The sequence below is a fragment of the Rhamphochromis longiceps genome, linkage group LG16, assembly GCF_057381845.1.
Source record: "Rhamphochromis longiceps isolate RC_006_pf linkage group LG16, R_longiceps_female_GT1.1, whole genome shotgun sequence".
NCBI lineage: Eukaryota > Metazoa > Chordata > Actinopteri > Cichliformes > Cichlidae > Rhamphochromis > Rhamphochromis longiceps.
The window spans coordinates 10207924-10231747 of NC_140572.1; the positions used below are offsets into that span (position 1 = coordinate 10207924).

Genomic DNA, 23824 nt, shown 5'->3' on the forward strand with positions numbered 1-23824 from the left:
CTAGGTTTAAAAAAAACTAACAAATTTCCTATTTGGTATAACTTGTTCTGGCTTATCTCACATGGTGATGAAATCCTTTAAAAGTTGGACTCAAAAGTTTTTTTTTTCCCCCACAGAATAATCAAATAACAGATCAAACTAATGGTTGTTTCTGTTCCTCTCCATCAGAAACATTAAACTGGTGCAGTTGGTTGGTTTTCATGGAATGACCCATCTATCGCCTGGATATTCTACTGTAAAATGTGACAGATTTGAACTCTGATGAACCCAACTGCTATCTGTCATTCAGTTAATTAATAAAACCCACGTAGCCGGTCTTTGGACTGAAAGTTTATTGAACACTAAAATTACCATGCTTTACAATCCAGGAAGAGAAATATCAACGTAAAATATGCTGTACAGATTTCTACAGTCATTCACCAAGAGAAATTGAATGGCCTCACCGCTTAGAGCCTCACTCCTTTAAGGTATGTGTGTTCTGTCTTAAATCTTATATCACTGAGTAATATTATGCTGTACGTCTCTGACTAAAGTTAAATGCCATTAAAAACCATCTCTCAAGATTTTCAGTACAAGAATAAAAAGAAAAAGGTCTATTTGGTCCGCGTGTTATCCAAGTATTTAAACCCACCAATTCATTCTCTAAATAATTCTGTTGGCTCAGGTTGGAATTAAGAGAGACAGATTAGAGCCGCTAGATGAATGCTTACTGGCTAGTGGGTAGTTTGCTTGGTACATTGGACCCACAATACAGGTAAACTATCCAAATATACATGTTTGGACAAACTGTATCAGTCCAGTATTCCTATGCTGTTTCCAACAATATAGCAATAATTCCCTGCAGAGTTAGATTCACCCCCAAAAATCTTACGAGCTATAAAACATGTTTGTTCAAGTGAGAAATCCCTGAAAGTTAGTGAAATTTTAAAAAATAAAATAGTAATAATTTAGCTTAGTAAAATATTAATTTGTGTCTGCACCTACAGACTCAAGATATGATCATACCCATGTTTTATCATCTGAGAAGTGGTTGTTTTCATTAAAGAAGCGAAAATGCGAGGGAAGGTGATACCTGGATCAAGTGTCATCCTCTTTCTCCTCAGCTGAACCTACTGAGCTGAAGTCAGAGCTCTAACACACGAAAATGTGCATAAACATGTTCATTTCTTCCTGATATCATTATAATTACTTATTGATGGCAGATTAGACATGCGACTCTACGGCCTCCAGACAGCTAACAATGAGCTGGCTAAAACACAACAGCAATAAGCTAATGCTATATTAGCTAATGTTAGACTCAAGTGTCCTAAAAATCACATTTTCCCTCCGATAAACAATTTGATTACATTCTCACATCGTATGAGAGTTTAATCGCTAAGACTCTGAATCCAACAAAGTTAGCTCCACTTCAAAGAAAGTGTTACTAAAGGGCAGTGTTTAATGACAAAAAGTTCGATATCCTCAACAACACTGCAGTATCATTGTCAGACAGAAATGAGCTTCACTGACTCATATTGGACTCAGCCACAAAGTTTTGCAGTTTCCCACTAGAGTCCATAGATGTCAATACATATTGCTACTGCTGAGGTGAACAGTGGACTGACAGCCTGCACTCACTACAGATGAATGGAAGCCACCTTAGCTAGGATTGTGCATTTGAATTGGGAGCGGTACGAAAACAGAACTCAGTTGAATGCAGTCTGCTATGTACTGACATCTAGTATTGAGATTTTGCACATTGTAACTTTAATCCTCTAGTTTATTTGAAGATTAGAATCTGTGGGACATGCAAAATTATCCTTAAAGCTGTAAATATCAAACAGTAAATTAGCAAACAATTGGTTTTTAGCTATTTTCTGTCTGCTGCTTTTAACATTTTTTATACCACGTAATTTTACCAAAAAAGCACATTGACTTTGTGGAGCTTTAGCTGACAACAATATGAGGTAAGTGTGCTAAACACTCATTCATTCATTCGTTTGTTTGATCCACAGGAAGCCCACCTGTGTGCCAAAGTTAAGCCCATCTCTGACATGGGAGAAGTAGTTTTCAGGGTGACATGAGGTGCAGGGCGTCACGCAGGACCAGTGCGTCATCGTGTTGTCATGGATGTGCTCGGGCAGGACGCCACCTTTCTGGAGGAGAACTCTGGGATGGGAAATTAGACATATTGTTTGGTTCACAGCTGAGCGAAAAACAAATCCCATACAGTGGGGCAAAAAAGTATTTAGTCAGCCACCGATTGTGCAAGTTCCCCCACTTAAAATGATGACAGAGGTCAGTAATTTGCACCAGAGGTACACTTCAACTGTGAGAGACAGAATGTGAAAAAAAATCCATGAATTCACATGGTAGGATTTGTAAAGAATTTATTCGTAAATTAGGGTGGAAAATAAGTATTTGGTCACCTCAAACAAGGAAAATCTCTGGCTCTCACAGACCTGTAACGTCTTCTGTAAGAAGCTTTTCTGTCCCCCACTCGTTACCTGTATGAATGGCACCTGTTTGAACTCATCATCTGTATAAAAGACACCTGTCCACAGCCTCAAACAGTCAGACTCCAAACTCCGCCATGGCCAAGACCAAAGAGCTTTTGAAGGACACCAGGAAAAGTATTGTAGCCCTGCACCAGACTGGGAAGAGTGAATCTACAATAGGCAAGCAACTTGGTGTGAAAAAATCAACTGTGGGAGCAATCATCAGAAAATGGAAGACATACAAGACCACTGATAATCTCCCTCGATCTGGGGCTCCACGCAAGATCTCATCCCGTGGGGTCAAAATGATCATGAGAACGGTGAGCAAAGATCCCAGAACCACACGGGGGGACCTGGTGAATGACCTGCAGAGAGCTGGGACCAAAGTAACAAAGGTCACCATCAGTAACACACTACAACGGCAGGGAATCAAATCCCGCAGTGCCAGACGTGTTCCGCTGCTGAAGCCAGTGCATGTCCAGGCCCGTCTGAAGTTTGCCAGAGAGCACATGGATGATACAGCAGAGGATTGGGAGAATGTCATGTGGTCAGATGAAACCAAAGTAGAACTTTTTGGTATAAACTCAACTCGTCGTGTTTGGAGGAAGAAGAACACTGAGTTGCATCCCAAGAACACCATACCTACTGTGAAGCATGGGGGTGGAAACATCATGCTATGGGGCTGTTTTTCTGCCAAGGGGACAGGACGACTGATCCGTGTTAAGGACAGAATGAATGGGGCCATGTATCGTGAGATTTTGAGCCAAAACCTCCTTCCATCAGTGAGAACTTTGAAGATGAAACGAGGCTGGGTCTTCCAACATGACAATGATCCAAAACACACCGCCCGGGCAACAAAGGAGTGGCTCCATAAGAAGCATTTGAAAGTCCTGGAGTGGCCTAGCCAGTCTCCAGACCTCAACCCCATAGAAAATCTGTGGCGGGAGTTGAAAGTCCGTGTTGCTCGGCGACAGCCCCAAAACATCACTGCTCTCGAGAAGATCTGCATGGAGGAATGGGCCAAAATACCAGCTACTGTGTGTGCAAACCTGGTAAAGACCTATAGTAAACGTTTGACCTCTGTTATTGCCAACAAAGGTTATGTTACAAAGTATTGAGTTGTATTTTTGTTATTGACCAAATACTTATTTTCCACCCTGATTTACGAATAAATTCTCATTTTAGGTGGGGGAACTTGCACAATCGGTGGCTGACTAAATACTTTTTTGCCCCACTGTATATGAATTCAATATTAAAGACCTTAAAGCTTAAAGCTACTATTTCCAACACATACTCAAATAGTAATGGCTGAAAATTTAAACAAGGACCTCCTTTCTCTCCTCTTATCTCCTCTCCAGACAACCCAGAATGGGTAAATGAAAGAAGACCCTTAATCTTAAACTGAAGCTCTTACTTGATCTTATTGATTAACTCCATAATAAATATAACACACTCTAACACTAGTGACAGAATGAAAGTGAACTTGGAGAATTCACTCAGCTATGATTTCCTCTGAGATGTATTTAAGTTCAAGTCTGAGTCATCATTGAGTGGCTGCCACAGTTACCTTTTACATATTCAAAGAACGAGACTAGTACATCTTGGAACATCTCTTAAAAATAGAATCTGGGTAGTCAGTGCATCCACTAGTCTGTTTAGTCTGTTTAAATACACTTTGAATTTGTATCGTGAACATTTTCTGAAATTCAGGTTAAATTTGAGCCAGACTCAAATGAAAAGGGCATCTTCAGAATGCTTTTATGACCTTAGTAAGAAAATATAAATTTTATGTGAATGCCGATCAACATCCACAATAAATCCTAAATTTGTTTCTTGCTCTGCAACAATCAGTTTTCCCTCATTGGTTAATCTTAGAGGTGGGAAGTAATAACGTAGAAATACTTCATTACTGTACTTAAGTAGAATTTCCAGTTATCTGTTCTTTACTCGAGTAATTTTTTTAAAAAGTGGCAGGTAATTTCAAATGCAGCGTTTCTATCAGCGAAACACACACAATGTGTTTGTGTGCAGTTTGTCACACAGTGTGTGTTAAAGGTCCGGCTGCTGTATTTTACAGAGAGTGAAAAGAAAGAGGGCTAACTTCACTCACAGATGGAGAAAGATAAGAAATACAGGACAGGAGAGGAAGGAGAGAGCTTAGATTTAAAGGTAAAGATTGCTCAGTGGTGATAAACTGGAAATTTAAGAAAATCTACTGAAGCTCTTAAGAGAAATTATTTTGAGTTGTGATTCATTTCTCCACACTACGACCTTGCAATTGGTTTTAGGGATCCCCACCTGCTGAATCCCACTTTAACCTCTTCCCTATTCATTCTCTTCATTACAGACCAAGACTCCCTCTACAATGTAGGCAACAGAATATAGAGCTATTTTCTTTTCCTTGTTCACAGAGATTCTGTACTTTTGTCAGCTCTATTTAATCTATTGTTCTCGTTTCGTGAGCCGTACCTGTTGGCGAGACGGATGTCGACGTGTGGTCTGGCTGATTCTGGATCAGGAACACAGTCTGGATGGATGCTCATGAAGTCCAACGCCTGGTCTCTTTCCATGGTATAGCAGCAGGGTCCCACTGATGGTCCCACAGCCACCACAATGTTGCTAACTTGGCAAGCAAATTCTGTCACCATGGCATTCACAGTGGCCATGGCAACCCCCATTATGGTTCCTCTCCAACCTGTAAATGTAGCCATTTCATCGTCAGAGTTCATATTGTAAAGTTGTACCACTGCAGCCTCTTTTGCACGCTCTCTTCAACGGTTTGGTTTTATCTTGAATAAATAAATCCTCTAGGGGGCACCAAAGGCTAAAACAAATTATATAAAGAGTCTATAGAATAATTAACACTGAAAGAATTTACTTTGATTCCACAGAATGTTGAAGTGTGTGCTTTCTGCAAAGTCTTCTTAAGTTCCTCTACTCAAGTTTCTCTTTCACACACATAGACATATTAAAAACACTAACTAATAGTTCTGATGTGCATTTTTTTTCTTGATTGGCCCCCAATGAGATGATGGTTCCCTAAATTAGCAGTCAGTGGTCAAAACTTTGAGAAGCAGTGAGGGCTGACCTGCATGTGCGACTCCGATAACTTTTGCGACGGGATCAGCAAAGAGGAGCGGCATGCAGTCGGCCCCTGGAGCTGCTGAGACGAGCCCAGTCTGATTGGTCACCATTGCATCGTAACTCTCGGGCTCAGCTTTCCCCAAGACCCAGACATCGTTAGCGTGGTTCACCTTCAGAAAACAAGCCGACAGTCCTTTAACAAAACACTGATCTCACATCACTGACCCTCAGCACTGAGGTCAGAACAAAACTGTCCCGAAGTTGGAAAACAAAAAAACAAAAACAACTAAAAATAAAAAATGAGTGTAATCTGTTAATTATTTGTTACTGTTGCATATTCATTTTCTTTGACTGTGAATGCTCGTTTGCTTTAGTTTGTTAACATGTGAAATACGTTGGTGAATATTAAAAACAAAAGATTATATCAAACAGATGTGCATCCAGAATTAAATATGTAAAACTTGCACCTTAATATATGCAAGATGATATATTTTTATACATGCTACTCGCACTTTAAGGTGCGGCTGAGCCGATATTTTAAGTCTGATATTTGGTGATTTAAAAATCCGATATTCCAATATAATATTTTTTTTCTTTCAGACACATAGAATCTAAACAGGTTTCTCTATGTTTGTTACACGGAGCTATTTATTGCTCATTTGCGCTCTGTCTGCCAGCTTGGATCAGCTGGTTGTTTGTTGTGTTTGGAATGTGGACGTTGCAGGATGCCCTCTGGTGGACAAGTCATGCAACATCAACATTCATAACATGGTTGTTTCTCCAATCTCTTCTTTACTTTTTCGTTTTTCATACAGTTAATATCAGCTGATAATTGCAGGCTGCCAATTGGTCAGACTCTAGCTTTAATTACTACAAATATGTTCCAACACCCTTTTTACATAATACAGATAATACATTAAAGGGCAAAATTCTAATAGTGTTGAGTACCTTGACTAAATGCATGGGCTGAGGATGGAAACCAGCATGGAGGGCTAATCGGCGCCTGTTCTCCATTACCACAGCCACTGGGTCCCTCCTCCTGCAGCTGCTGAACAGATTCAAGGAGGATAAGGTCGAGATGTAGGACACACCACCTGTACGGGTGCTGAAGCCATGACCAAAACAATCTGAGACAAAGAGGGAGAGAAAAAAGGTAAACTGCTTTTCTAAAATAACACATTGAAATAAATACATTTAATAGCATTTAAATGAATGCTAAGCTACTTCTAGCTCAGTTTGTATTTATTTACCAACATCTTGTCAACAGATTATACTTTAATAGAAATTTTAACACAGTGCACTAAATGATAAGAAAATTCATTAAATGTCAGGATTAAATGATAACATGAGCTGATCTCATGCACAGTTGTGTGAAAAAGTGTTTCCCCCCCTTCCTGATTAACTATTTTTTGTATGTTTGTCACACTTAAATGTTTCAGATAATCAAATAAATTTAAATTCTAGACAAAGATAACACAAGTAAACAATTTCTAAATGAAAGTGTTTATTATTAAGGTGGAAAAAATTAAACCTACATGGCCCAGTGTGAAAAACCTTTTCACACCACTGTATGTCTCCTGTTATCAGTTCACTAGGACATATTTGCATGGACAAAGGAGTCCAACGGTATATGGTGTTGGGTATTGGTACATTCTCAGTTTCCTCTTTATCTAATAGATATATCACTATAGTTTAAGTGGTTATCAAATGATTAGACTTTATTATAAAATTAAACAGTCAAGTAGCAGTGAATCACTGTTTTTCCTCCATATATTAAAGACTCTGGAATTTACTATTGTGCAATATATAGTATCAATATATAGTATATGTATGACATATTAAGTTTTGATAGACAAACTCATTCTATCTTCCTTTCAAATATACACCCATTTACAGAAAATGGAAAACACGCTGTTCCCAAATAGTTAGTGTGGGACGGGGAAGTCAAACTGTTTTCATTTCACATATCGTGCACTAATGTTAACAGGAACCTTAATTGTTTATTTATTACCGTACTTTGCTACTGTATGACTACCAGTGGGCGAGATCTTTATCAACAGGAGAAGCTGTAAAATATATAAAAATACACCTAAAAGTTTAAAATCTATGCACTCGTTCACATTTTTAAAAATAATTCAATGGCCCAAATTGGAGTCTTTGTACGACCGATTCTGGCCCTCGAGACTTATGTTTGACACCCTTGATGTAGGAGGAGAAATCCAAACTCCATTCACTATACAGTAATTTAATAACTCCATAAAACTCATAAGTATGTTTTGCTTAAGCCGACCTGGAATGAGCGCAGACTTCAGAACTGTGAGTTCTCCCTTCAGCGCAGGAAGCTGCTGCATAAACGTCGACACTTCTTCGCACACTTCTTCGCCAGGTGAGACCGAATCTGTGGAGGCTCTGCAACTAGGACAAGTCTCGTCCACCGGTCTCTGCTTGTACTGGAAGTCGTATAGGGCCGTAAAAAGGAGGTTCTGGTAATGAGCCAGCACCTCTTTGCCCTGTGCGGTGGTGAGGACCGTGATCGAGCTCAGGTCCAGCTGGTCCAAAGTCTGCTTGAAACGGTACAAACTCTCCACTGTGGAGCTCGAGTCCAGGATGTGCACACTTTTGCAGGAGCCCAAGAACGTGTCTACGAAGCCGTTTTTCTCCCGGTAAGTGTTCCCGCACAGCACGAAGACCTGCGAGTCTGAAACCGAGTCCTCCAGCAGAGAAGCGCCCGTGCATGATGCACAGCAGCGGTGAAGCAGATCCACCAGCACGGCTCGACTCATCGCGGAGAAGCTGAAGTATCTGCCGCTCAGCACACAGAGAAAACTCGCAGACAAACGCAGACTCCCTGCCCTTTATGCGGGACCGCAAGGAACGTGTTTGACAACCAACATACCTCAAAAACTACAGAAACTACAGCTGACTCAGTACTTCCTGCACTGCACAGTCGCTCCGCCCACTCTGGAAAGTCCTAACGCTCGGTGGAAATTCTTCTTTCCTCAGCAGCTGCTGCATACAGTAAAGGTCGAGTGAAGTCCAAGTGTGAACAATACAGACTTTTCTGCAAAACATTAGGAGCACAGCATGCTGGCCACAAACTGCACCAGCGTGTCCCCGAGAAATACTGCAAGTATTAACCTATTAGCACACAGTGTAGGCTAAACCGCTACAGCATGTCTGTAGACACTCATGTTGTCAAACTGATATAGATCAGATAGAACGGCTTATTCTAATATTATTAAAGCAACATTTTAACCTTTTTAATGGTTTTGCATAATGTTATCATGTTGAGGTTATAAATGCATGAATAGGTTTAATCTAATGCTGTGAATAAATCAGAGTATACACCAAATGGAGTTCCTATTTTCTTTCAGCTGGTAAATACTTGATTGGAGTTTAGTATGTGTCATTTTCATGCTGTCATTCATACAGTATATAGTACTGTGTATTAGAGTCAGCCCCCATTTCTTTATATTTTGCTAGGAAAATGGGAAATAGGTGCAGCAGTTTGTTGAAACGTGTACAGGCCTACATGGAACTACATGGTGGATGAAAATGCAACTCTATTTTTGATTGTAACAAGACATCAAACACCACTGGCTGAAATGCAAACCCAAACCATTACACAGCCTCCACCATGTTTTACAGATAGCTGTAGACACTCACTGTTGGATCTCTTTCCTGACTCCCTCCATGCATACTGACCGTGCATAAATGTAAATTATAACTTGATTGTAATTTGTTGTTTATGAAAGAATTACAGAGTGACAGGATTAACTATATTTTAGTGTTTGAATGATACTAGCATAATGTAAAAATAAATAAATAAATAAAAAAGCTGAAAAGAAAGCAGATAAATGGGATAAAGAAGGTTAAAGTTCAAATGGAATTAAAATCAGGGTATTTTGTAACCTTAATTGATATGAGTGGCGTAACATAAGTAGTAGCACCACATTATTAATCATATTTTGTCATGATGGAAATTATGGTAATTGCCAGAGCATATGATCCCTGTATGTACAGTCCATGTGGTCAACGTCAAACTTCCTCTATTTAGCATTTGTAAGCATCAAAAAACCAAGTAGTGACTAGTTTATTATTTACTACAATGAAGTTGGAATAAACTAAGACCAGCTTTTTAAGGAACTGATTAAAGCACAGTATTTGTCAGAAATATTTTATATCATTACAGCTGTCTCAAGCTCTAAGTAAAGTCATTAATGCATTCTTTGTTCCCTATTTACACCAGCTTTACAACATATTATAACCCATTTATTATACTCATATACTGTCTAATATAAACAAAAGCAAGCGTCAGTGTGAATACAGTGTACAGGATTTGCCCCTGAAATCTGTACAGTACACAGGACAGTTTGTCAGCTGCTTTGCTTTCACAGCACAGACCGCTGCTAGACGCGAGGAATGAGGAACAGCAGGGCTGCGAATGTCAGCTCTGTCTCTTTCTATGTGGAAATCTGACTCACCTGATGAGCAGGAGGATGTTGGATTTTCCCATGGGTTATTTGTGAGCCACAGTGTCAGCAACGTAATTAAAATCGGGTGCAAGAGCACAACAAAGTAAAGAGAAAGAAAAACAAAAAGAAAAAAAATGTGCTGATGGTGCTGCTGGGAGAGGTCAGTGAAGGAACTCGAAGGCATGCAGGAAGGGTTTTACTGCGTGATGGGGTAAAATGTGCTTCTGTGGCTCGTAAACTCTTTTATACTTTATGATACAAAAGTAATAATTAAAAAAAAAAAAACAGCCAGAAGTACCCAAATAGCTGGGAGTATTCATTTCAACATTTAATAAAAACATTCAATTGTTTTCCTTTGTATATTTCTGCACTTTTTTCTTTTTAATCATTTTAATTTTTTATCATTATTATTTATTTATATATGACTTTTTTATGATATACTATATTCTGTCATATTATATGTTATTTATTTTATTGTCAGTAGCCAAATGCAAAAGTGTTGAAACTATATACCTGTATCTCTCTCTCTCTCTCTCTCTCTATATATATATATATATATATATATATATATATAAAAAAAAAACACCCAGCACGCCCCTGCGGGCGGTTTATCCTTCAAGCTCGGGTCCTCTACCAGAGGCCTCGGAGCTTGAGGGTCCTGCGCAGTATCTTAGCTGTTCCCAGGACTGCGCTCTTCTGGACAGAGATCTCCGATGTTGTTCCCGGGATCTGCTGGAGCCACTCGCCTAGCTTGGGAGTCACCGCACCTAGTGCTCCGATTACCACGGGGACCACCGTTACCTTCACCCTCCACATCCTCTCGAGCTCTTCTCTGAGCCCTTGGTATTTCTCCAGCTTCTCGTGTTCCTTCTTCCTGATATTGCTGTCATTCGGAACCGCTACATCGATCACTACGGCCGTCTGCTTCTGTTTCTCTACCACCACTATGTCCGGTTGGTTAGCCACCACCATTTTGTCCGTCTGTATCTGGAAGTCCCACAGGATCTTAGCTCGGTCATTCTCCACCACCCTTGGGGGCATCTCCCATTTTGACCTCGGGACTTCCAGGTTATACTCGGCACAGATGTTCCTGTATACTATGCCGGCCACTTGGTTATGGCGTTCCATGTATGCCTTGCCTGCTAGCATCTTGTACCCTGCTGTTATGTGCTGGATTGTCTCTGGGGCATCTTTACACAGCCTGCACCTGGGGTCTTGCCTGGTGTGATAGACCCCAGCCTCTATGGATCTTGTGCTCAGAGCTTGTTCTTGTGCTGCCATGAGATATATATATATATATATATATATATATATATATATATATATATATATATATATATATATATATATATATATATATATATATATATATGACTTTATTTTGTTCAATTTTCATTATTGCTTTGTTTTAGCTGACTAACATGTTCATAGTTGCATGTAGTACACTTTAAATTGATCGATTGCATGTGCCCTGAGCCACCACCAGGGGACGCCAGATATCCAGCTCAGATACCACCTGCTTCCTCACCGTCAACCTGCATGTTTGATAACACATTTCAAACTTCTCAGCAACTTACCAACCAGAAACAGGAAGCTTCACACATACAGATGTGTTTTACCTCACTGTGTGTTACCAGGCTACATGCTTTAAGCCCCATCTCAGGCCTTGCAGGCCTCCTTGCGTCGTGTATATGAAATGTGATGCTTGTCCCCAGTGGATGTCTCTGCTGCAGCTTTCTATTTTCCCACTCTGGCTGCCCACTGGGACTGAAGCTCCCTGTCAACTCTCCTGCCAAGGTTACAGCCTGCTTCTACTGCTGCTGAAGAATTTATTATCCGCATATATTTATATTTCTCCACTGGGATTGGTGCCTATTTCCATCTATATCTATGTGGGTTTTTTTGGCATTGGCATAAAGTGTTACAAAAATAAAGAAGGCCATACGACTCATTCATCTGCCTAATGTGTCTATCTGACTGCAACTATATTTAATTTAATGATAATGTACTGTATTGATCCTGCTTGTCAGGAACAGGCATGTATTTTCTGCTTTCACTAAGTGGAAAGATTGTATGCGATGGCTTAACTCATTATAGATTAGGTAATCATTTACTAATGCTTATTAAAACAGTCATAGCGTTTGAAGAAATTTCATTTTTTGACCACTTATTGCAGCTGGCTGCTGCATGGGTTGCCATATTTAATCTAAAAATGCCAGTGTAACAGCAGTAAAAGGGTCCTTACTTCTGAGACTGGGCACTTACATTTTCTGTCAAGTATTTCTGCATGTTTTTTGTGCCTCACCACAGTTAGTGGGAAATGATTAAATCAAGCTGTGAATAAAGTTCAGTGAATTTCTCAAAATAATGCACTATGCGATTACAATGGAGAGCGATTTGGTTCATGGACAAAGGTGGCTTTTTTTCTCAAGATTTCATGACAAATTTAAGAAGATTAAAGGTGTGGAGTGTGTTCCAAGTGCTGCATTTGCATTTGGCTGCAGTTTACGGGAATCTTAAACGTGGTAGTCAAAACGGATGCTAGCCCAAAGGAAGGAGGACATCATTAAGCTTTGAAAAAAGAAAAACTCTAGTTACTGTGGTCAGTCAACACTCTGGTGCAATATGCACTGATGAGCTCAGCAACAACAAAAGCCTTGAGACTACTGAGGGATCACTGATGACAGACAAATGTAATTATGAATAAAAAATTCTTCAGAACATCACCGCCAAGCCAAGAAAGAATAGAAAAAAACAGCATCGGGCCATGTCCACGGGTGCCAAACCTGACAGGACTGTGAGTCATTATTAGGAGGGTAACAAAGGTTACATTTTTGCAGGTTAATGATGTCCTCCATTTTTTTCTCTCTCTCAATGACTGTCTCATTAATACAAACACAAAGCACATCCAATATACAAGTCTTGTATAACCATGGAAGTACAGTGAGGCTGCCGCAACAAACTAGTGTCATTATTACTGCATAGATCTGTGTAAGTAAGAAAAGAGTTTTACAAGTGGACATTTCACTGCACTAGGAATGTAGATGCTTATAATATGTAAACACATTAAAAGCTGTGTAAATGTGCATCAAAAGAAATGTATTCCTAACTTAATTATTCAGAGTTCCGAACATTTTAGTCCCTTTTAGTTGTTTAAACCTTATTATTTTTGATTGACTTCAAGCGTTTTGTTGGATAAATGAACCTCAGTTAAAAGCCCAATTTTACTGTACTTGTTTTCATTGTTTTATAAGAGTGTGTGCCTGGTGGAGGAAAAAAGCAAAGCGTCAGTTTGACTCCTGAGTGAAGTGAGTTAGCAGGTTTAGAAACACTGCAGAGTGAGATTCTGCTCAGTGGTAAAATATTGATCTCTGTATTAAACCTAAAGCTGGCTCCACTGAGGTTTTTCGAGGCAGAAGTAGTAAAGCACACCCTGTTACAGTGTGACGTGTCACTGAAGAAACAAATAACTGATCAGATGTTCAGATTTAAGCTGTTGAAAATGACCTGTTGGCCTATAATCTGTGAAACATACATCAAAAATATCTCTCATTAATTATAGGGTTAACCCATTAATCTCTGGCTCTCTTCCACAGTGTGTCTTTGTTGTCTTACTCCCCTCACCCACAGCCGGTCACAGTAGATGGGTGCCCCTCCCTGAGCCTGGTTCTGCTGCAGAAATGTCATACTGCTAAAGGGGAGTTTTTCAATCCCACTGTGTGCTTATGCATCAGATTTTTGGGGTTTTCTCTGTTTTATTGTGCAATATAAACCAGCACGATGGAACAGCTGTTGTGATTTGGCGCTAAACTACCTAAGAATTTAACTGAATTTCTATCACAAGGCAGAAACTGGAGCTTTTGACAAAGTGACTTTTATCTTTTTCTATCCAGCTAAAAAGGCTCACTTTTGCTTTAACTGATCTGGCCAAGAGGGCAGCAGAAACAAACCCTTCATAAATCCTGTCGTCTTTAGTCTATTCTCCAATATAAGCAAAGACATTACACATAAAACACACACACACACATAGGAAATCACTTTTTTGGAACAACACCTGGTTTAAAGTCTGACCAGCAGTAGAAACCAAACTCACTGTTTCTGCTTTAGAGCTCCGGATCCTGGTGAAGTAACAACAATGACCTGTAGAGAGGACTCAGGTATGGGAGCTTGTCTTTTTACTCTGGGATAAAGAGCTCTGGCTTTGCTGCCAACAAAAATTCAGTTGGTTCTCAATAATGTGGCTCCAAATTTCTACCTCAATGCCCGGTTAATTGCTGAAGATGAAATATCAAACCAATAAGCGCTTTCTTTATTTCTTATTATTTCATGTCATAACCTAGTTTGACGACTACCCCCCGACTCACTTCTATCCCCCCCTGCTGTCCCAGGCTCCACCGGCCGCTGACAGACACCAGACCCTGCCGTCGTGCACGTCTCTCTCTCTCTCTCTCTGCCTCTCTGCCTCTCTCTATCTGTCGGTGACGCGCTCCAAGGTTTCTTCCTACCGGAGGCATCAGCAGCAGCAGCGGCGGCGGCGGTGTATCGGTGACTGCTGGCTGAGAGCGCCTGAGAAGAGACACACGGAGGATTGTTCCCAGCTTCTCCCCCCCCACACACACACTCACAAACACCGGGATTTATTACGCTGACGCAATTTGCGGATTTGCGGAGCATCTATCGAATCTTCCGCTGTGTGACCCGGTAAGGTACGGAGAGGTGCGCTCTCTGCTGTGTTTTAGACCGGTGTGTGTGTTTCATTTCCCCGGTAGATGACACGCTCCTGTCAGCCCGCTGAGCGGTTTACTGGAAGGCGCTGATGCCTTTTCTACCCCCTTTCTATCTCTCTCTCGTTACTTCATCCTTCCGAGCTCAGTGTGAAACAGCGGGGTGAAACCAGAACCGAAGCTCTGTTAGTGACTGTTTATTCATTTTGATTAACGGGGACTCGCTATTGACAACTTAACGCGGTGCCGTGGCGCTTTTCAGCCAGCGGGGAGAACAGAGGTGTCTGTAACAACGGGGCTCTGGATCCGCCTATTGTTCAACAGATTCTCCAATTAAAAGTGTAATCCAGCCGGAGTGAGGCTAGAAGTCACTAAGAGTAAAAAAAGAAAGAAATGAAAAGGCGAATAAATGAGGACTGAAAGTGACCAAATAGAGGCTCAGCACTTCTGCTTCTAGAAAATCCAGAGGAGGGGGAAGGAGATTAATTGCAAATGCACATCTGTTCACTCTACTCTTTGCACCTGAGAGGCGGTGTGATGGGTTTTTTCTGTGTGTGTTTGGTGGCGTTTAAATGCTGGCCCTGCTGCTGTGTGAGCTTATGTGATGCTGGTCTTTGGTTTTGGGGTGTGTGCAGGGGAGATCAGCTGTGGTGGAGGAAAGGATGCCCTTGCTATCAAGTCACCTTGACGACCCTTCAGCAGCACACACAGAGCTGCCTTTGTCATTGTCATGCTCACACCAGTCACCTGCTTTCACATGCTGTCATAGCCATGGAGCCATTACCAAATTGAGGGTTTTATGGGTCTGGCTCATTTCCTGGATATTTCCTGGATGTTTAGTTGTAAATTAAAAGAGTATTTCCAATAAACTGAGTGGCGTTTGGTATTAATTATAGTGGAAATTGAGAAAAGGAATGTCGCAGCTATTACGTCTGGCTCTATTGGAGTTTTTAAGAAATAAGAGAGTAATTAAGGGGAAATGTTGAGGAAAGCTAACAAAGGAAGATTATTTTCTTTATAGCTCACTCTACCAGTTTGTGTAAAATCTATAAGGGAAATCCTCATTAAATGTCAAATTAAATAATAATGCAGTAAAAAAAAAGTGTAAATAGGTTTAATTTGAACAAATTACTAGACTAAAGCAGTCTTTAGTTTACCATGTGCTGATGCTGAGAAGCTCAGGATAAACAAGATGTTCTTGGTAACACATTGCCCGGGTGACGTCCTCAGCACCATGGAGAGATGGCGTCAGGGAGTGTTAATAACAAACACTTCCTTAAATCTGATGGTTAGGTGACTCAGGATGAACCAATACCAGGCCTCCGAGAGAGATTCTCTCTGAGCATCATCCAAGTGTTCGAGCTCAGTTTGTTGCACAATTTATTATTTGTTATGAATATTTCTTTTATTTAAATCTTGCCACCTTAATGGTGAAGTGGTATAGTTTTGGCAAGTGACCTGTGACTTGTGAAAATTTGCAGGATGGGAATATCAGCTTTAAGAGATTGATCTGCTATTAATTATCTCGATTAATCAGTTTTTACCTCTTAGATCAATATGATGTGGTTTTGTCTTATCATGAAACCTCAGTCTCCAGAGATATGCTGTGAAATTTGCTAGAAAAAATTGACATGCATTTTTTATGAGTAATTTTTTTAGCTGCACTGATTACAGTTTCATTGGCAGATTCTGATTTTTACAGATTTTTACTAATTTTCTCTCTAAGACCTTTGCTTATAACGAGGCTGCTAGCCACTTTTCCTTTGTTAGCTTCTTTAAAATGTCCATGTTCACTTGTGTGAGGGTGCTTTAAGTGTCTGATTAAGGTTTGCTGTTATGAATGTTTAGGTGGTGGTCTCCCAGTGATTCACTTTGGTATATTTTTTGTTTTCACTCATAGTGAGGAGCTTCCACGCTAACAAGATGTTAGCTTGTAGCTGTGAGTGTCTGTGACTGTTTGCCGGTGCCACTGTGCACGTATTGTGCATGCATGAAATGCATCACCTCATTCTTACTTGTGTCAAGCCAGCCTCCAATTCGAGACTTGCAGTCAAGCCAGCCTCCAGTTTGTTTTACGTTCCCTGTGTATTCAAAGTATTACGGGAATGGATGTGGAAACCGGATTTCAAAATAAAAGCCAACTTCGAGTGAATTAACAGATATGTTAAGAACATAATAACATATAATTTAGGCTTTTTTTTTTTTTACAAACTCTAATGTTAGATCTATATGACACAGCCTTGTACCCTAATTGTGCCCTGTCACTATCAAGGCCATCTTATTTTGGATTTCAAAGTAAAAGCCCTGTGAATCTTCATTTTTGAACTACTCTTTCAATGACTTAATAATGCTCTTAAAAGCAAAAGTCGTATTTCCAAATACTATTTGAACTTTATATCAACACTTTCCAACCACAGTCTTTTTACAGTGATACCATATCAATATCAAGTCAGTCTGATTTTGCCTTTCATAGTAATGGCCCTTTGAAATTGTCCATAATTGACTTAATCTTCTAACGATTCAAAATGCTCTAAAATGAAAAATTCTTGTTTCCACAGGGTAATTCCACCTTAGATCAACAGTATACAGCCCCACAGTGATACCATATCAATATCAAGTCATTCTGATTATGCCTTCCAAAATAAAAGCCTTTTTAAATTGTCCATAATTGACCTAACTTTCAGTGATTTCAAAATGTTTTAAAATGGAAATTTCCTGTTTCCACAGGGTAATTCCACTCCAGATCAACAGTATACAACCTCACGATGTTACCATATCAATATCAAGACATTCTGATATTGCTTTAAAAAATAAAAGCATTTTCAAACTGCCCATATCTGAGTTGCTCCTGGAACAATTTCAAAATGCTCTAAAATGGCACATTCCTGTTTCCACAGGGTAATTCCACTTTAGATCAACAGTATACAGCCCCACAGTGATACCATATCAATATCAAGTCATTCTGATTTTGCTCTCAAAAATAAAAGCCTTTTCAAATTGTCCATAATTGACCTAACTTTCAGTGATTTCAAAATGCTCTAAAAAGGAAAATTCCTGTTTCCACAGGGTAATTCCACCTTAGATCAACAGTATACAGCCCCACAGTGATACCATATCAATATCAAGTCATTCTGATTATGCCTTCCAAAATAAAAGCCTTTTTAAATTGTCCATAATTGACCTAACTTTCAGTGATTTCAAAATGCTCTAAAATGGCACATTCCTGTTTCCACAGGGTAATTCCACTTTAGATCAACAGTATACAGCCCCACAGTGATACCATATCAATATCAAGTCATTCTGATTATGCCTTCCAAAATAAATGCCCTTTCAAATTGAGCATATATACGACCTACTTTTTTAACGATTTCAAAATGTTCTTAAACAGAATTTTGCTGTTTCCACAGGATAATTTCACTTTAGTTCAACAGTATACAACCTCACGATGTTACCATATCAATATCAAGTCATTCTGATTTTGCTTTCAAAAATAAAAGCATTTTCAAACTGCCCATATCTGACTTGATCCTGGAACAATTTCAAAATGCTCTAAAATGGAAAATTCCTGTTTCCACAGGGTAATTCCACCTTAGATCAACAGTATACAGCCCCACAGTGATACCATATCAATATCAAGTCATTCTGATTATGCCTTCCAAAATAAATGCCCTTTCAAATTGAGCATATATACGACCTACTTTTTTAACAATTTCAAAATGTTCTTAAAAAGAATTTTGCTGTTTCCACAGGATAATTTCACTTTAGGTCAACAGTATACAACCTCACGATGTTACCATATCAATATCAAGTCATTCTGATTATGCCTTCCAAAATAAAAGACTTTTCAAATTGCCAAGATACGACCTACTCTTTTAAAGATTTCAAAATGCTCTAAAAGTGAAAATTGCTGTTTCCACAGGATAATTTCACTTTAGGTCAACAGTATACAACCTCACGATGTTACCATATCAATTTCAAGTAATTCTGATTATGCCTTCCAAAATAATGGCCTGTTGAAAATGCCCATAATTTACCTAACTTTCAGTGATTTCAGAATGCTCTAAAAAGGAAGGTTTCAGTTTCCACAGGGTAATTCCACTTTAGATCAACAGTATACAACCTCACGATGTTACCATGTCAATTTCAAGTCAGTCTGATTTTGCTTTTCAAAATAAAAGCTTTTCAATTTGCCCATATATGACTTACTCTTGGAGCGAATTCAAAATGCTCTAAGATGGAAAATTGCTGTTTCCACAGCATAATTCCACTTTAGATCAATAGTATCCAACCCCACAGTGATACCATATCAATATCAAATCAGTCTGATGTTGCCTTCCAAAATAAAAGACTTTTCAAATTGCCGATATACGACCTACTCTTTTAAAGAATTCAGAACGCTCTAAAAATGAAACTTGCTCTTTCCACAGGATGAATCCATGTTAGATCAAAAGTGTACATCCACACCATGGTACTACTTCAATTTCAAGTCATTCTGATTTTGCCTTCCAAAATAATGGCCTGTTGAAAATGCCGATAACTTACCTAACTTTCAGTGATTTCGGAATGCTCTAAAAAGGAAATTTTCTGTTTCCACAGAATAATTTCACTTTAAATCAACAGTATACAACCCCACAGAGATACGATGTTAAGATCAAGTCACTCTGATTTTGCCTTCCAAAATAAAAGTATTTTCAAATTGCCCGTAGACGACCTACTCGTTTAACGATTTCAAAATGCTCTTAAATTGAAAGATGCTGTTTCCACAGGATAATTCCACTTTAGATCAACAGTATCCAACCCGACAGTAAAACCATGTAAATTTCATGTTGGTCTGATTTCGCCTTTCAAATTAATGGCCCGTCGAATTTGTCCATATGTGATATACTCTTTCAATTATTTCAGAATGTTTTAAAAATGAAAATTGCTGTTTCAACACATATTGGGTTTTCATTTTGAAAAGCAAAATCAGACTCAATTGATTATGACAGAATTGAATCATAAAGATGATGTAAAAGGAAGCTGAAATTGCCACTAGGTTGTAATTGATAGTACGTTTATATTTTAAGTCTGTGGAAAGATGTCATGGTTGGTTTGCAAGCTGTTTTGTAATTTCTTTATTTAGAATGACATCTTTCCACAGACTTAAAATATAAAGAGCAATTTAAGAGCATTTTGAAATCGTTAAACGAGTAGGTCGTCTACGGGCAATTTGAAAATACTTTTATTTTGGAAGGCAAAATCAGAGTGACTTGATCTTAACATCGTATCTCTGTGGGGTTGTATACTGTTGATTTAAAGTGAAATTATTCTGTGGAAACAGAAAATTTCCTTTTTAGAGCATTCCGAAATCACTGAAAGTTAGGTAAGTTATTGGCATTTTCAACAGGCCATTATTTTGGAAGGCAAAATCAGAATGACTTGAAATTGAAGTAGTACCATGGTGTGGATGTACACTTTTGATCTAACATGGATTCATCCTGTGGAAAGAGCAAGTTTCATTTTTAGAGCGTTCTGAATTCTTTAAAAGAGTAGGTCGTATATCGGCAATTTGAAAAGTCTTTTATTTTGGAAGGCAACATCAGACTGATTTGATATTGATATGGTATCACTGTGGGGTTGGATACTATTGATCTAAAGTGGAATTATGCTGTGGAAACAGCAATTTTCCATCTTAGAGCATTTTGAATTCGCTCCAAGAGTAAGTCATATATGGGCAAATTGAAAAAGCTTTTATTTTGAAAAGCAAAATCAGACTGACTTGAAATTGACATGGTAACATCGTGAGGTTGTATACTGTTGATCTAAAGTGGAATTACCCTGTGGAAACTGAAATCTTCCTTTTTAGAGCATTCTGAAATCACTGAAAGTTAGGTAAATTATGGGCATTTTCAACAGGCCATTATTTTGGAAGGCATAATCAGAATTACTTGAAATTGATATGGTAACATCGTGAGGTTGTATACTGTTGACCTAAAGTGAAATTATCCTGTGGAAACAGCAATTTTCACTTTTAGAGCATTTTGAAATCACTGAAAGTTAGGTCAATTATGGACAATTTGAAAAGTCTTTTATTTTGGAAGGCATAATCAGAATGACTTGATATTGATATGGTATCACTGTGGGGCTGTATACTGTTGATCTAAGGTGGAATTACCCTGTGGAAACAGGAATTTTCCATTTTAGAGCATTTTGAAATTGTTCCAGGATCAAGTCAGATATGGGCATTTTGAAAATGCTTTTATTTTTGAAAGCAAAATCAGAATGACTTGATATTGATGTGGTAACATCGTCAGGTTGTATACTGTTGACCTAAAGTGAAATTATCCTGTGGAAACAGCAATTTTCACTTTTAGAGCATTTTGAAATCTTTAAAAGAGTAGGTCGTATCTTGGCAATTTGAAAAGTCTTTTATTTTGGAAGGCATAATCAGAATGACTTGATATTGATATGGTAACATCGTGAGGTTGTATACTGTTGACCTAAAGTGAAATTATCCTGTGGAAACAGCAAAATTCTTTTTAAGAACATTTTGAAATCGTTAAAAAAGTAGGTCGTATATATGCTCAATTTGAAAGGGCATTTATTTTGGAAGGCATAATCAGAATGACTTGATATTGATATGGTATCACTGTGGGGCTGTATACTGTTGATCTAAGGTGGAATTACCCTGTGGAAACAGGAATTTTCCATTTTAGAGCATTTTGAAATTGTTCCAGGATCAAGTCAGATATGGGCATTTTGAAAATGCTTTTATTTTTGAAAGCAAAATCAGAATGACTTGATATTGATATGGTAACATCGTGAGGTTGTATACTGTTGAACTAAAGTGAAATTATCCTGTGGAAACAGCAAAATTCTTTTTAAGAACATTTTGAAATCGTTAAAAAAGTAGGTCGTATATATGCTCAATTTGAAAGGGCATTTATTTTGGAAGGCATAATCAGAATGACTTGATATTGATATGGTATCACTGTGGGGCTGTATACTGTTGATCTAAGGTGGAATTACCCTGTGGAAACAGGAATTTTCCTTTTTAGAGCATTTTGAAATCACTGAAAGTTAGGTCAATTATGGACAATTTGAAAAGGCTTTTATTTTTGAGAGCAAAATCAGAATGACTTGATATTGATATGGTATCACTGTGGGGCTGTATACTGTTGATCTAAAGTGGAATTACCCTGTGGAAACAGGAATGTGCCATTTTAGAGCATTTTGAAATTGTTCCAGGAGCAACTCAGATATGGGCAGTTTGAAAATGCTTTTATTTTTTAAAGCAATATCAGAATGTCTTGATATTGATATGGTAACATCGTGAGGTTGTATACTGTTGATCTGGAGTGGAATTACCCTGTGGAAACAGGAAATTTCCATTTTAAAACATTTTGAAATCACTGAAAGTTAGGTCAATTATGGACAATTTAAAAAGGCTTTTATTTTGGAAGGCATAATCAGAATGACTTGATATTGATATGGTATCACTGTGGGGCTGTATACTGTTGATCTAAGGTGGAATTACCCTGTGGAAACAAGAATTTTTCATTTTAGAGCATTTTGAATCGTTAGAAGATTAAGTCAATTATGGACAATTTCAAAGGGCCATTACTATGAAAGGCAAAATCAGACTGACTTGATATTGATATAGTATCACTGTAAAAAGACTGTGGTTGGAAAGTGTTGATATAAAGTTCAAATAGTATTTGGAAATACGACTTTTGCTTTTAAGAGCATTATTAAGTCATTGAAAGAGTAGTTCAAAAGTGAAGATTCACAGGGCTTTTACTTTGAAATCCAAAATAAGATGGCCTTGATAGTGACAGGGCACAATTAGGGTACAAGGCTGTGTCATATAGATCTAACATTAGAGTTTGTAAAAAAAAAAAGCCTAAATTATATGTTATTATGTTCTTAACATATCTGTTAATTCACTCGAAGTTGGCTTTTATTTTGAAATCCGGTTTCCACATCCATTCCCGTAATACTTTGAATACACAGGGAACGTAAAACAAACTGGAGGCTGGCTTGACTGCAAGTCTCGAATTGGAGGCTGGCTTGACACCAGTTCATTCTTGAGGCTGCTTACATGAGGCTGACCAGCTGGGCCAACCCGTTCTCACTCCCAAAGCGTAACATTTTACGCTAGGTGACAAATCGTCACCATATTACGTTTTCGGCTACCCACCACGTTCCTAAATGACGACCTCGGAAAAAGAGGAAATATGAGAACCGTCTGGACTGAACCTACACATGTTCGCTCTTTTTCTTCAAATCGCTTAGAAACACGCTATTTAACATCATTAAAGTCCTGGTTAAGGTCAGGAATAAGGTTATGGTCAGGGCTAGGGATAAGGTTAGGTTTAGGGCTGGAATACAGGGCTGGAACGTCTATTACCGCGGGAGCGTCATTGCACTGGATTCCAGCCATAACCCGCCGCGTACCATAAGAACGCCGAAGGTCTCCTTTCGCGTTCCTCAGGAACGCCGCGGGACGTGACAAAACGTCGACATGTTACGCCTCGGGAGTGAGAACGCTCTGGCTGGGCACCGGTCAGGGCTGAGAACACTGGGAATTGGATGATTTGGGTGTCTGATCAGTTGATCACATCATCAATAGCATGCTACCCATTGACACTTAATTTCATTTCAAGCCAGCATGATTATTCCTTATGGGATCTTGTGTTTTAGTCCTATAAATGAATTTTCTCCCTTCTTGTTCTGATTTTGGTCTCTACCAGTGATTGTCTCTTTAGCCAATTTATGCTTCATTGTGGAGATAATGTGTCATCTGGATGTGTTAAATACTTGCATTCTGTCTGCTGGTCTTTGCAGTTACACGTGTTGTTAAAAATTAATTGGTTGCTGCTCACGATTCGACCTAAAGACTATATTACAGAGCAGGATTTTGTCTTATCCGGGTAACTTCAGGGTTAACCCTGAGTTTTCTGTGGTTCACTTCTTATCAGGGTATATCACCATGGTACCTCATGCTGCTCCAGAGATGGTCATGTTCTAGATTTGAAATCAGCAGGTACGACATGCCAACCCCATGCTTCCACCCGTATAATGT

General features: G+C 38.9%; 2 protein-coding genes across 3 annotated transcripts in view; one reads left to right on the plus strand and one right to left on the minus strand.

Annotated features, from left to right (window-relative positions):
- Positions 1 to 304: 304 nt before the first annotated feature.
- On the minus strand, positions 305 to 8733 carry lacc1 (laccase (multicopper oxidoreductase) domain containing 1). The gene is made up of 5 exons (XM_085385120.1): positions 7852 to 8733; positions 6510 to 6688; positions 5566 to 5731; positions 4947 to 5172; positions 305 to 2148 (listed from the first exon to the last, which is right to left on the minus strand). The coding sequence occupies exons 1-5, from the start codon at positions 8342 to 8344 to the stop codon at positions 1968 to 1970; spliced, it is 1245 nt and encodes a 414-aa protein (XP_085241246.1). The 5' UTR covers positions 8345 to 8733; the 3' UTR covers positions 305 to 1967.
- Positions 8734 to 14535: 5802 nt separating this feature from the next.
- The window catches only part of enox1 (ecto-NOX disulfide-thiol exchanger 1), a 156273-nt gene continuing 146984 nt past the window's right edge, over positions 14536 to 23824 (plus strand). Inside the window, exon 1 of one of the 2 annotated variants that reach the window (XM_085384869.1) lies at positions 14536 to 14742. The gene's annotated coding sequence lies outside the window, so the exon portion shown is untranslated. The remainder of the gene's footprint in view (positions 14743 to 23824) is intronic. The other variant, XM_085384868.1, reaches the window with a different exon arrangement.